This window comes from Populus alba, chromosome 12, assembly GCF_005239225.2.
Source record: "Populus alba chromosome 12, ASM523922v2, whole genome shotgun sequence".
NCBI classification, from domain to species: Eukaryota; Viridiplantae; Streptophyta; class Magnoliopsida; order Malpighiales; family Salicaceae; genus Populus; species Populus alba.
In genome coordinates this window covers 13,838,858-13,853,446 of record NC_133295.1, presented here as the reverse complement: position 1 = coordinate 13,853,446, position 14,589 = coordinate 13,838,858, and the positions used below count along the sequence as shown (strand labels likewise).

Sequence of the window (14,589 nt, the reverse complement as noted above, 5' to 3'; positions counted from 1 at the left end):
ACCGATGGCACAGCTCCATAGAGGTCTTTTTCTGTAAAGAAATGTTCATTTCCCTTCTTGGAAGGACTTTTGTTTTTAAACTCAAGAGCATCATCAGCAGTGGTAACTGCGTTGCTCAAATCGGTACAAGCTGACCGGATTGTATTTCTCAGGCTGGCAAATTCCTTCTCTCTTAGATCTAGTTGGCTCTTAAGACGTCGCATTTCCTCGTCCTTCATAGCTAGATCGTCCTCAAGACGTCGTATGTCCTTCATAGCTAGCTCATGCTCAAGAAGTCGTATGTCCTTCATTCGTATTTCCTCGTCCTTCATAGCTAGCTCGCGCTCAAGACGTCGTATGTCCTTCAAAGCTAGCTCGTGGTCGAGACGTCGCATGTCCTTCATTCGTATTTCCTCGTCCTTTGATCGTATCTGGTACTCAAAGCCATTTACTTCTCTTTTACCTACAGGTTTTTGATCCTTGAGGGAGTTTCTTTCTGCTGAAACTTCATTAATGTGATCTTCAACAACCTGGAAGGAGTTATCCGTATAATTATTTGTGACTACCTATTTAGTAACAAAGTGGAAAATATGTATAATTTCGAGAGGGATATTTTACTGCACCTATGTATGATTTTGTAGCATTAATTCTGGTCTCATAGATACATGTTAAATTAATAAGAAAAGAAAAAAAGAAGAGATTATTACCAACAGAGCATTACGTCACTCGGAAAAATCATTCAGGACTCAAATATTAGTGTTATATGCGTACAGTACATCTTGCAAGCTAGCGATCAAATATGCTAAGAAGAAAGTTGATAGTTACCTTTATTTTTCCTGGTTTCTTCATTTTCCATGGAATCATCTTCTTCATCAATAATCTTTAACTGCAAAGATTAAACCTTCCTTATGGACTTCAATCTTCAAGTTTGTGCTTCACAAATATTAGCAATGCTCCTCTTATACATGCGTGTGATGACCAAATCAAATGCCATCAAAGTCAGCTGTTTACCAACATACACAATTCTCATTAAAAAAAATCTTCTTTTTCATTTCAATTCGAACAGTGTCACAACTCAAGATTTCAATTTATTTCGTGAAGTTAAAGGAATAATTTCATATCACTCAAGTAAAAGACTTTTGATTTTATTGTTTTTAATTCTTATAATTTAATTAGATAGAATGAAGTTGTGAGATTAAACTTGTAATTTTTTAATTATTGATTTCTTTCAATAAAGATTTTTTTATCCATAATTCGCTTAGATTTCTATAATATTCAAAGCATATTGAAGTTAGGAGGGGCAACCACTCGTCAGCACCTCCAAGTTGCCAATTAACTTCTCCAGTGGCAATTAAAAAATGGGAAAGGCCAAAGTGCTCTCCACTACTTCCGAGTTGCCGAGCAACTTCTGGGATGGCAATCAAAAAAAGGAAATGACAGAAATGCTCTCAAATTCATGAGTTAGGTAAGCACCAGCCCATTCAGTACAAGAATGGTGTTCTCAATGGATCAGTCCTCTTTCTTGACAGTAAAAGTTTTGCGAAGTGAACTTCTTTTGATGATAGATGGCGCGATCTATTAATTAAGAAAAAAGATTTTCTTCTTTTCTTTTTATTTTTTAGGGGCGATTGAAGAAACAATTTTTTTTTGGGGACGCCATTGAGAGTGGCTTAATCATTGCTCCAAATAAGGATAAGGATGGAGAGCGAGGAAGTCACCCAAGAGAAAATACATAACCTGGCAGCGTATGCTTTCTTCTTGTGTAAAATACGATAGATGAGTATATATGTTTAATCTATAATCAAGCAGTATATAAAATTACAGTAAATTTGCAATCATAATAAAAAAATTAGTATGTTTACAGAACAGATTATGGGATTAGTAAAAAATAAAGATGAAGGGAGAGATTTCTTAATCGACCGCTTCTGTCAAATTTCTGAATCTTGGTGTTTGGTGCATTGCCATATTGGAGAGGCCTTCGCAATGAGAAATATATTCTTTTTGGTAATTTGATCAGGAAGTTTCTTTTTTTTTAGCTAAAAAATCTTTTTACCCTTTTGAATTTTTACAAGGCAGTGCAAGGGCTCTAAAATACAAGAAAATTAAGGTTTTAAAATTATGAGTTAACTCGAATATATACATTTCATCTAAAATTAAGTAAAACTAACAAAATAACAAAATTAGATTAAAATCATGTAAATTTAGGTAAAATCATGATTTTATTACTGATTTTACGATTTCACAATAATCCCAAATTCCCAATCTCATCTCCCTCGGTGCATACCTTTGTTACTCACTAATGTAGGAGTCTCACAAGTGCTTATATCCATGTATTTTTTTTTTAATCAATAATGCATGGGGTGAAGAAAATATAATTTTACTTGAACCCTTCCTAACAAATAAAAAATTGTTTATTAAGAGACAAAACTTTAAAAATTCTTATTCAATAAAGATATTTTTACAAACAAGAGTGACAAACCAAACTTTAAAGTTTAATCCCCATGTGTTTATGCCTAAATATCATAGTTTTTTAAACAAATATATAATAATATATATGATTTCTTTATAAAAAAATCTCATGTATAAGATAAGATCTAACAAGAAATAAGACTTCAAAATTAAAAAAGAAGGTTCGACTTTGAATTGTTTGATTTATTATTATTTTTAGTTTATACAAGATTTAAATTTTTTTTATTGATTAACTTGTTAACATTCATGTTATATAACAAATAATATCTACAACTTATAAAAACATAACAATAACTAAAAAGAAAATATAAAAGAATCTAAAAATTATTTATTCTTTAATTTAGTTTATTTCCACCGATTTTGGCACTAGTTTGATTTGCTTCGGTTTTGATTGGGATTCACAAGGTGCAAACTATAAATAAATGATTAAAACCAACAAAATATATATAGCTTAACACACTTTACATTAATGATTCATTTTCTTTTACCTAGCACATTAAAATCTTTTTCAAAAATACAATACAAATAAAAATATATTAATGCATTAAAAATATAAAAATATTCTTTACATTAATTATTCTTAGAATCCCCATTGATTTTATTTTATATAAAGAAAATTAAACCATAAAATAATAATCAGTCCACCTAGAAAAGTAATTTCTGATTATTTTGCTCCCACATAAAACCTTCATCCGATGCCTTAGCTCCAATGAGGTCTTTTTCTTTATACATGTAAGCAATACCTTTCTCCGGAGGATTTCTCACTCTAAATTTAAAAGCATCGTCGAGAGTGGTAGCTGCGTTCACCATATCGGTATAAGCAGACCGCATGGTATTCCTCAGCCTGCCATATTCCTCCTCTCTTCGATCTTGTTCGCCCTTAAGACGTTGCATTTCTTCATCTTTCATGGCTAGCTCATACTTAAGCAGTCGTATTTTCTCGTCTTTTGATTGCATGTGGTACTCAAACCGCTTTATAACCTTCTCACCGACGGATTGTTGATCCGCAAGGGAGATTTTTTATTCCTAGCTCGCCCTCGAGGCGCTCTATTTCTTCATCTTTGCCATCATCTTTTTCCTTCCTACCATGAGACACTTGGTAATTAAGGAATTGTTGTGTTCCTTGAACTTCGAAAGCTCTGGCCTTGTTCTCAAGGTCAGCTATTTTCCTATTAGCTTCAGATAACTGGTCCTTGAGGGAATTCCTTTCCTCTAAAACTTGATTGTGCCCTTCATAAAAGAAATCAGGCATTCTTCGTTGTTCAATTTCAACAAACTGCAAGAAGGATCGATATCCGCATCGTTACTTGTGGTGTCGTATGGCTAACTCTATCATCATATGTGGAACCCTTAGATGGAAAACAACTCTAGGAAACATCAAAGAAACTTGATACATTCTTGATTACCTTGTTATCCCGCAACTTCCGAAACTTGACTTTAATCAATTGAATTATCTTCATTGGATCTTCTATCAAAATCAAAGGGCTGGACTGTCCCTAAGATGACAACCTTATGGATCTCGATCTTCAAAAGTTCTGCAAAATTAAAGACAACAGCAAAATCTCAAGAAAGAAAAAACGAAATCATCTATATTGCCAAGAGGTTAATGTGTGTTTCAAGCAAGGGTATCGATCGACGTCTAAGAAACCACTTGAATGTAACTAGCTACTTTTCAGCAGATCGCAGACGGTCAGGTGCACTACAACGAAGTATGAAGTCAACGAACGAAAACCTTATTTCTTTTCTGAAAAAAGGTTTCCTGAGATCAATGCAGTTGTTGATGTAATTATATGAAACTCTACCACCTAATATAAAATTCCAGAGGTGGAAATGCTGCCTCTATATATCTTGTAAGCTTCAGGGCAAGTTCTCCGGTTGTAACTTGTAGTATATATAAATATGTATCCAAAATCTTTGCTATGCCAAACCAAGTACTGACCTCAGACTTTCTCAAGAAACCGCGTGAGGAGACATTATGTAATGAAGACATGCTGTTATGTAACAGGAATTTTCAATACATTTTCGGAAAGAGGATCGATCTATAATTAGATGCTTTACCCAAAGTACTATTATACAATTTGCTTCTCCTACATCCTCAAGTTAACAAGCAGCATTTGTATGCCATTTAATATTAACAAGTAGCATTTGGATTATGCAAATGAAATGTTTGATAAAAACCTAAAAGGGATACAAATTATCAAGTTTTAGTAATTTCTTAATATTTAGTAAGTTGTAATATTTGCCTGATAACAAAGTTGTAATATTAGAAGGCTATTTCGGTATTAAATATAAAATAATACAATCTTGTAAATAATAAGATATTTTTTGATAACTTTTTCTTTTGAGAATGTCAAGTGTTAGTATGCATATAAAATTAAGTATACAAAAGGGGAAAACATAACCTAGATCAAACTTTAAGAAGGTTTTTTTTAATTGTTAATTATTGCGTACAGGGTAAATTGCGGCAGAAGTTCTCCTAAAGTCTGCATAAATAATGTCAAATTCTGGAAGCCCACATATGGAAGCTGTTAAGAGTTTTTTTTTTTTAATTTATTGTACTTTTTTAAAAAACATTGTTTCATTCTGGATTGTTTGAAGGAAAATGAAAACCCATTATAGATTCTGCAATTTTTTTTTTTTTAGACAAAAAAAAAGAGCCCATAATCCAAGTTACAATATCTCCAATCTAATCTATTTATGTAATGAAGACATGCTGGGAACTTTTAAAGTGTTGAGCCAAATTGAATAAAATTATAGATCTTGGAGGCCAGACATATATATTTTAACCTTGGTGGGGCAGCGACAGCTGCTGTCCTCTCCTGGATCCAGAGGCCAACACCACCTTATTTGATGTGCTTCCGAATTATATAAAAACTATAATTTAAAATCTTTTTATGTTTCTTTAAAAATAAGAAAATATAAATATCGTTATTACTTTAGGATCTGTAGCATATGATTTTCCACACCCAAAAAACATACAATGTTCTCCGCTCTTTCTATTGTATAGTCCTCTTTCTAATGTTATTTAAATTTTGAAATTAAATAATTGAGTATTTAATTATAAATAAAAACAATAAACTCTTCAATGAAATTTGAATTTATCAATATATCTAAAACTTTGGATTTGAGATTTTTATTGAGTATCTGAGTATAAACACAATAAATACAATAAACTCTTCAATAATTGAGTATTTGAGATATGGTTATTCATGACATCATTTTCTTAAAATTTTATCTTTGCTTTTTTTTTTACTTCGGTTTGGATCTGTCAATATATGTAAAACATTGGATTTGAGATTATTATATTTTTGATGAAACGATCGACAAGATTTACTAAAGTAAATTGAATGAAAAACTCCGAAAGTAGAAATTAAGGATTTGAACAAGCCAAGATATCGACTCTCTAACTCTATCTCAACCTCGCTTAGCACAGGAATCAACAATTGAGCTCGATCGCCTCTCTACTAGGATGAATGAAAGCAACCTGTTGCAGGTGCGTACATAATAGACACGGCGATGAAATTAAAAAGCTGCTGCAATTTTCTATGGTCTTGAGGTCATCTTGAAAACCCATTGAACATCATTAGCTGAATCTGATTCTACAATACGATCAAACCTACCAAATATAGCTTAATCTTTACATTAAGATGTATTAAAGAGGATTCATTTTCTTTTACTTGGCACATTAATGTCTTTTTCTAAGAATACAATATAAATAAAAATATCAGAAATAATTCTTTCACATTAATTATATATCCTTAGTATCCTATTAATTCTAAAACATCCATCTATTAAATTCAGTTTCCCAACCAAAAAATATCAGGACATCCTTCCTCGTCTCCGTGTAATTAATATGCTGCGCGAGGATGTTGTCTCCACCAAACCTTCTGCATCAGCAACAAATATAAAAGATCACTGACAGAAGAGTCAGAGTGTCTGTCATCAACTGGGTTTTATGGCTAACTAGTTGCTCCTTCAATAACCAGCTTGCAATTTTGGCACATCAACTATAATGATTGTCGGGTCTGCAATGCCATTAACGAGAAACTTTGGCATAGAAAAAAAAAATCAATCGCAATGGGAAACGAAAAGTGCCTTAAGGCTTAAACTCTCATCAGGGAAATGAAAGACAGCATCAGAAAAGTTTTTTATTTATCTCGAAAATATTATTAATTTATATGTTTTTGACATCTCACCTACAGTTTCATTTGCTCCAACAAGATCCTCGTATCCTGAGTTTTTCCCAAATCCTCTATCACCTACTATTGCCGCATGGTAATATCATCTCAAGCTGGTAACAAGATCCTCTTCTCCCAAGATCCTCATCTCCAAACTTTTTTCCGAAATCCTCGTTCACCTCCTGTTGCCCTTGCTCCAACAACATCCTCATCTCCAAACTTTTTCTGAAATCCTCGTGTTGCCCTTGCTCCCACAAGATCCTCTTCTCCAAACTTTTTCCCAAATCCTCGTTCGCCTGCTGTTGCCCTTGCTCCAACAAGATCCTCTTCTCCCAACTTTTTTCCAAATCCTCGTGTTGCCCGTGCTCCAACAAGATCCTCTTCTCCAAACGGTGTCCGAAATCCTCGTACAACTACTGTTGCCCTTGCTCCAACAACATCCTCATCTCCCAACCTTTTCCGCAATCCTCGTGTTGCCCTTGCTCCCACAAGATCCTCTTCTCCAAACTTTTTCCCAAATCCTCGTTCGCCTGCTGTTGCCCTTGCTCCAACAAGATCCTCTTCTCCAAACGGTGTCCGAAATCCTCGTACAACTACTGTTGCCCTTGCTCCAACAACATCCTCATGATCTCCCAACCTTTTCCGAAGTCCTCGTGTTGCCCTTGCTCCCACAAGATCCTCTTCTCCAAACTTTTTCCCAAATCCTCGTTCGCCTGCTGTTGCCCTTGCTCCAACAAGATCCTCTTCTCCCAACTTTTTTCCAAATCCTCGCTCACCTGCTGTTGCCCTTGCTCCCACAAGATCCTCTTCTCCCAACTTTTTCCCAAATCCTCGCTCACCTGCTGTTGCCCTTGCTCCGACAAGATCCTCTTCTCCCAACTTTTTCCGAAATCCTCGTGTTGCCCTTGCTCCAACAAGATCCTCTTCTCCCAACTTTTTCCCAGATCCTCGCTCACCTGCTGTTGCCCTTGCTCCGACAAGATCCTCTTCTCCCAACTTTTTCCCAAATCCTCGCTCACCTGCTGTTGCCCTTGCTCCAACAAGATCCTCTTCTCCAAACTTTGTCTGAAATCCTCGTACAACTACTGTTGCCCTTGCTCCAACAAGATCCTCTTCTCCAAACTTTTTCCCAAATCCTCGCCCACCTGCTGTTGCCCTTGCTCCAACAAGATCCTTTACCCTTGCTCTAACAAGATCCTCTTCTCCAAACTTTTGCCAAAATCCTCGCTCACCTACTGTTGCCCTTGCTCCAACAAGATCCTCTTCGCCCAACTTTTTCCCAAATCCTCGTTCACCTACTGTTGCCCTTTCTCCAACAAGATCCTCTTCTCCCAACTTTTTTCCAACTCCTCTCTGTGCAGAACCAAGGGTGTCATCTGAAACAAAATTGTTAACATCGTTTGGCAACAAAAAAAAGTTGTCAAAAAGTTAGAAGTATCTATGCTAATGGTGGCAGAAAGATACTGGTAAAATGACCGCCTGTTAGGTTCTTCTATAACCCTGTGCTTTTAACACATCAACTGTAATATATTACGTTAAACTTGAGTCCTTGACAGGCATGTAATGCTATTAATGAAAAAACTTTGACAGACTACAAATTAAATGGAGATTCTCATGGGGTAAATAATATTGCCTCACTAAAGTTACTTGCTCTATGCCTTATCTCTCATCTAGCAAATCAAAGATACAACACCGGAAAATTTTTAATTTAAATTGAAAATGTTTTTCGCATCTTACCTTGCGATAGAGTTGCTTCAACAGGATCGGCTCCAAACTTATTTTCAATGGAAGCTAGAGATAGCGGCTTTTTTATTTCAGATATATAACCGCTTTCAAGATTTGTAAACCCATTCCCTAAACCAGCAGACTCAATGATCATCTTAAGCCTCCGAATTTCCTGATCTTGCATGGCTAGCTGGTTCTTGAGACGCTGGATTTCCTCATCTCTCAAAGCTATCTTCCACTCATGGCCACTCATTTCCATCTCGTGTTACCTACAGATGTATATCCAGTCCTAGCCTCCCAGGTAACTCCTTTCTGCTCAAAGTACCTGATTGTTACGTCTGCTACCGACCTGCTCAGCGGACAAGAAAAGTAATAAAGAAAAACATCACCTACTTTTATAAGCAATAGGGAAATGTCCCGTCTTGGAATTCTATATAGCCTTATAGAAGGTTTTTTTTTTGTATGTTTTTTTGAAGATTTGATCAAGTAGAAGGCTTTTTTAGGTTTTTTTTTTTTCTTTTTTTTTTTAAACTGATTTTTTTATTTAAAGTTTTTCTTTATTGTTTTTTTTGTTTGACTTCTATATGGATAGTCTTGAATTCATGACTAGAATTATCTATTTCAAATATTAGTACGAGTTGATTTTAATTTTTTTACATTGTTTTTAAATTTTTTTTCTTTTAATTTTATCATTCAACATTTTATGTATTAAAAATTGAGTTTCATGATTTTTCTCTCTTCCTTTCAAGTGATACTTTTTTTCTTTATTTTTTTTTATTGAGTTATCTCAATTTTATATCTATTGTTACAGAGTTTGTGAGTTAACCTGGTTTAATTATGTTTTTTTTTTTATATAATTTTATCTTTCAATATTGAATTTTTTTATACTCTAAATGGGCTCATGTCAATTATTTTTACTTTTTTAGTCATTATTTTGTTGTTATTTTTATTTATTGATGTTATATTTTTTTTATTCATGTCATTTTAACCAATTGGTTTGATGACTTAAAGGATTGTTTCCTTTAGCATTTTTTTTTTTACATTGAAAAAGAATTAACCAGCTCGTGGCAAAGCACGGGCCACAAATCTACTCCAATTCTAAAAGATAATAGAATTTCTTAATAGATGGATTTATTTACTGTAAGCAAGTGCATTTATAATATTGGATACTCCATTAACAACATGGCTGATGAGAGAGAATTTCTTAATATTGGATAGCCCATTTATAATACATGAATTTCTTAATAAGACTTACATTATTGGATAGTCCATTATCAAGATGGGTGAAATTTTTTAGCGAGATTTTGAGCCATAAAAGGGAGTTTTTGATTGCTCTCGGTGAGAGGATTTCGATAGTGGTCATAGTGTTGGCCATTGATGGTTGATGAGAGAGAATTGATGGTTTGAAGCTTCGGGTGGCAAAAGACATCGCGGTTTTTTCCGGCAAGCTAAGGTGATGAAGGCGATAAAGACCACTTGAGGTTTTCTCGCGAGGAGGAGAGAAGTCTTTTTATGGTGGTCCGATGATTTGAGGTGGCCAGAGTTGGGAGGTCTAAGAAGAGAGAGAATCGCTGATGAAAGGAGAGAGAGTCTTCTAGGTTTGCTACGGTGTGGTTGCGAGCATGGTAGTCTAGTGCACCTGGAGCTTTTGGATCGCTGGATCACTTCTGAATTGATCCTTCAACAATGGTTGGTTTGATCTAAAAATTGATCTGACGGTCTTGAATGACAAATATTTTTTTTGGTGTGATAAGATGCATTGAATACTTGGTATACCGGGTGACGTGGCAAGATAGGATTAAAGGAAAGATTTTTCAAGAGCTGAGATGAATTGAGGTTTTAATTTAGTGTGGTAAGCTTAGATCCAACTGAGGGTTAGGATATTTTTTGTATTTTTTGAGTTGTTTAAATCAATATCTAAACTAAAAAAAAAACTTTAATAGTATCTTGGAGTTATTAATATTCGTATTAACTTTCTTCTCTTCTCGGCTTTTTTCCTCCTGCTAACTTTGCACTACCTCTTATAGCTAGTGTTCAGGGGACACAAATTTATGTCCAGGAAACACGGCAAGAGACACGGAGCATATTGAAGAAGAGTTTTACCTGCACCAGCTGCTCTATTGAAAAAATAATCTTGCATTATTAATTTTTGTTTTATTATATATAATAATAAATATACACATAAAACTAAAAATTAAAAAGTATTAGAAAAAGCTTGTTTCAATAACTAATAATTAATTTTGATAACAGAAAAATTAATTTCAAACACCAAAAAATATTTTTCGAAGCTCAAATTTTTTTTTTAAAATAATAGTTTTGACCTAAAATTGCCTAAAACTTATTTTTTATCCTGATCGACATGATTTAACTCATATTGACCTGGTAATTCTAATTTTGACCCAAAACAACCCGAAACTCATTTTTTATCTTGATCAACATGTTTGACCGATAATAAAACGATGAGATTAGTTTTGACCGAAAATGATAGTTTTTACCTGAAATGGTTTGGAACTTATTTTTTATCCTAGACAATAATGTTTGACCCGTATTGACATAGTGAACTCAGTTTTGATGGGAAAAAAAAGGTGGTTGGCATGAGAAAAATATAGTTTTGAATTTTTAATTTTTTTTTTCTTAATTTTTTTGGATTTTTCTGAATAAAAATAAAATAACATATGAGAAAATTTTGGAGAATCCAAAATTGAGTTATTACATAAATAGAAAATTAAACCACAAGATAATCAGTCCACCTAGAATGATAATTTCTGATTATTTTGCTCACCCTCGGCCGATGGCCAAGCTCCGATGAGGTCTTTTTCTGTAAACATATATTTAATACCTTCCTCCGGAGGATTTTTTATTCTAGATTTAAAAGCATTGTCTAGAGTGGTAACTGCGTTGTCCAGATTGGTACAGGCAGCCTGAATGATATTCCTCAGCCTGGCATATTCCTCCTCTCTTATATCTACTTAGCTCTTAAGACGTCGCATTTCCTCATCCTTCATAGCTAGCTCGCTCTCTAGCACTCGTATCATCTTGTCTTTTGATTCTATTTTTTTTTAAAGTAGCTGTTATTATTAAGTAAGGCATAATTGTGTAATGCAATCATTACATACAGAAAAAGTTTGCTGAAATTAGCTAATGAACCTACAAAACATAATCTCTAGATCAATAAAATCGTTTCACCATCTGTTCCCTGCATAGGAGCCAAAACAATGCCCCAAACACCATAATCTGCATTGTCTTTTGATTCTATGTATTGCTCAAAGTGTTTTATTACTTCTTCACCTACAGAGTGTTGATCCTTGGGGGAAATATTTATACCTAGCAAAACCTCCAGGCGCTGTATTTCCTTCTTACCATGAGTGCACTAATTGGTTATTAAGGTATTTTTGTAGTTCTTGAACGTCGAAAGCTCTGTAGTTTTCAAGGCCACCTATTTTCCTGTTGGCTTGAGATAACTGGTCCTTGAGGGAATCCCTTTCCTCTAAAACTTGACGGTGCTCTTCATAAGAAACGGGTTCAACGGCCTGCAAGAAATAGAAATTATTACTAACATGGCACCTGGAAAAATCATTGAGGACCCAAAGAATAGTGTTCTATTCAGACGATACATCTTGCAAGCTTGCGATCAAATATGCTAAGAACAAAGTTGATAGTTACCTTTTGTATCCATCGGATCATCTTCAACAGTAATCTTTAATTGCAGAGATTAAACCTACCACTGCCTTCGATGACTGCCTTATGAACTTCAATCCTCTAAGATTCTACACGAAACTTGCAAATTTGTGCTTTATATATGTGTGTGTTATGACCAAGTCCAATGAACAGAGAGAATTTTGACTTTTCCTTTTCCTTTTCGCTCTCGTCATTTAAAAAAAAAAAAAAAAAAAAAAAAAAAAAAAAATATTCTATCCATGCGAGAGCAAAGGACTTTACATCATGAACTGAAATCAATCCAGCTGAAACAATATTCTCTGTAAATAAATAGTAAAGATTTTTTTTTTTTTTTTATCTATGGACGTCCCAAATCATAATTTAAATGATATTTTTATAGAAAAAAAATTGAAACCCAGTGACAAAATTTAGAAAAATGCAATTGTCTTATTATTGAAAAACTATAGCATATAAAAGGAAAAGCATATTGAATACCACTACCTTTTATTTTTAAAATTCACAAATACATGTATATTTATTTAAACTGCAGAAACTAATATTACTCTGCCTCTGCTGATTAACAATTGTCAGGGTAATTAATTGAACTTTAATACGCAAGAGATCAAGTGTACATATGCATCAAAGTCAACGTAAAGTCATCCGTCCAAAAAGATGTGACAATGCTTTATTTTCCAAACAGATGTGAGTTGTGACAACGGAAACTTCGAACAAACTAAGACTGCGTTTGTTTCTTAGAAAACGATTTTTGCACAGTGTTAAATTAAATTAACTATAAATAAATAAAAATAACGCGGATTGCACCGTGTTATCACACACGCCCTCGATACAAACACAACGCGTTTTTGCTACCTCCAAATTAACAAGGTGGGGTCAGGAGAGAAGGTTTTTAGGTGTCAGTTTCGATCCATTTTTACAAAGAAATCTAAACAGATGTGACAGCAGAAACTTCGAACAAACTAATATATTATTTAAGGAATTAATATATAAACATTTGCAATTCTTTATTTAAGTTATATTAAAAAACCATGTATGTATGTATGTTAACTAAATCCATGAAATTAATTGATGGTTGGGAAATCTCACTGTAATGATGTTACTGTTTTATGCCGTTGATCTTTCTTTGATCACCCATTTATCACTCCTCATTCCTAACACTAATATATAAAGGTGCAATGGGAGAGATAAGCTACCACCTTCCGCTTCATTTCCATAGAAATTATGCCGTATGTAATATATTGCAATATTAAAAGTAAAATGATAAAATTTAATCACATTAAAATCTTAAAATATTGGAAAATTGATCACTAACACTTGGACTGCAATGATGATGCTGTATCATATTCTTATGAGAATCCACAACCAATGAATTGCCCTCAATAACAATACAAATTAGCTACGAGTCCGTCCAGTGCCATCTAGTGAACCAAATGGGGTGATAATTGCCCCAATAATGTCCTCTTCTTGAGGTTTTTTTCCAGGTTCCTCGAGTATTCGGGGCAAAACATGTGGGTCTGGAAGGGCACTTTTAGCAGTCGCAAATGCTTTTTCTAAATCAGAACACATAGATTTAATGATCATCTTAAGCCTCTGAATTTCAGCATCTCTTAAATTTAGCTGTTCATTAATTTCCAGTTTTTTCTTGCAAAGCTCCAAGTTAAGGCGCTGTATTTCTTTATCTCTGGCATCATCTTCTTCCTTCTTGCCATCAGACACTAGGTAATTGGGGAACTTCATTGTTTCTTGAACTTCGAAAGCTCTGCTGTTCTCAAGGCCTGCTATTTTCATCTTAGCTTGAGATAACTGCTCCTCGAGGGAATTCCTCTCCTCTAAAACTTGACAGTGCTCTTCAAGAGAAACACCGGAAATTCTTCGCTGTTCACGTTCAGCAACCTAGAAGAAGGATATCCACATAATTATCCGTGACAACCTGTTTAGTAAGAAAGTGGAAAATATGTCCAAAATATTGACTACAATAATTTTCTTAGAACCAGAAAATTCAATTCTGCTACACTAAAGGCCAAATTTTATTTTCTTCACAGGGGTCAAGAATTCTTCTTCTTTTTTTCCTTTTTTTTTATTCAAATTATATACGGGTAAACAGAGGTTAAATAGAAGATTATGACCAGCAGGGATTCATGGCACCCGGGAAAATCTCTCAGGACTAAGAGATTAGTGTTCCATCCAGACAATACATCTCGCAAGCTTGCGATCAAATAAGCTAAGAGGAAAGTCCATAGTTACCTTTATATTTCCTCGCTCCTTTTTTATCCATCGAATCATCTTCTTCTTCTTCTTCAATAATCTTTAATTGCAAAGATTGAACGATTCACTACCTGCGACGACAACTTTAAGGGCTCCAACCTCAAAGATTGCACGCTAGACTTGCAGATCTGTGCTCTACAAGTATTAGCAATGGCAGCTCTTCTTATATATAGCGTGTATAAAAAAGAAAAGCATACTGGATACTACTAGTTTTTATTTTTAATATTCGTTCACACATGTATATATATTTATACTGCAGGAAGCAATAATACTCTGCCTCTCCTGATAAACAATTATC

The 14,589-nt window shown here is 34.2% G+C and overlaps 2 protein-coding genes across 5 annotated transcripts; both read right to left on the bottom strand.

Moving 5' to 3' along the window:
* Positions 1–6,065: 6,065 nt before the first annotated feature.
* LOC118060622 (uncharacterized) lies at positions 6,066–8,759 on the bottom strand. Of its 4 annotated transcripts, none has more exons than XR_004689473.2 (3): positions 8,364–8,759; positions 6,645–8,002; positions 6,066–6,495 (listed from the first exon to the last, which is right to left on the bottom strand). XR_004689473.2 is itself a non-coding variant. In XM_035073863.2 (2 exons), exons 1-2 carry the CDS (start codon positions 8,608–8,610, stop codon positions 6,771–6,773), a joined length of 1,479 nt encoding a protein of 492 aa, XP_034929754.1. In that variant the 5' UTR covers positions 8,611–8,759; the 3' UTR covers positions 6,568–6,770. The 4 variants fall into 4 exon arrangements, 1 of the variants encoding a protein (XP_034929754.1); XR_004689472.2 differs by having other exon boundaries at positions 6,066–6,473; XR_004689474.2 differs by having other exon boundaries at positions 6,066–6,335.
* Positions 8,760–13,345: 4,586 nt separating this feature from the next.
* On the bottom strand, positions 13,346–14,480 carry LOC118060623 (uncharacterized). Its single transcript, XM_035073865.1, has 2 exons — positions 14,271–14,480; positions 13,346–13,919 (listed from the first exon to the last, which is right to left on the bottom strand). Exons 1-2 carry the CDS (start codon positions 14,307–14,309, stop codon positions 13,419–13,421), a joined length of 540 nt encoding a protein of 179 aa, XP_034929756.1. The 5' UTR covers positions 14,310–14,480; the 3' UTR covers positions 13,346–13,418.
* Positions 14,481–14,589: the final 109 nt, after the last annotated feature.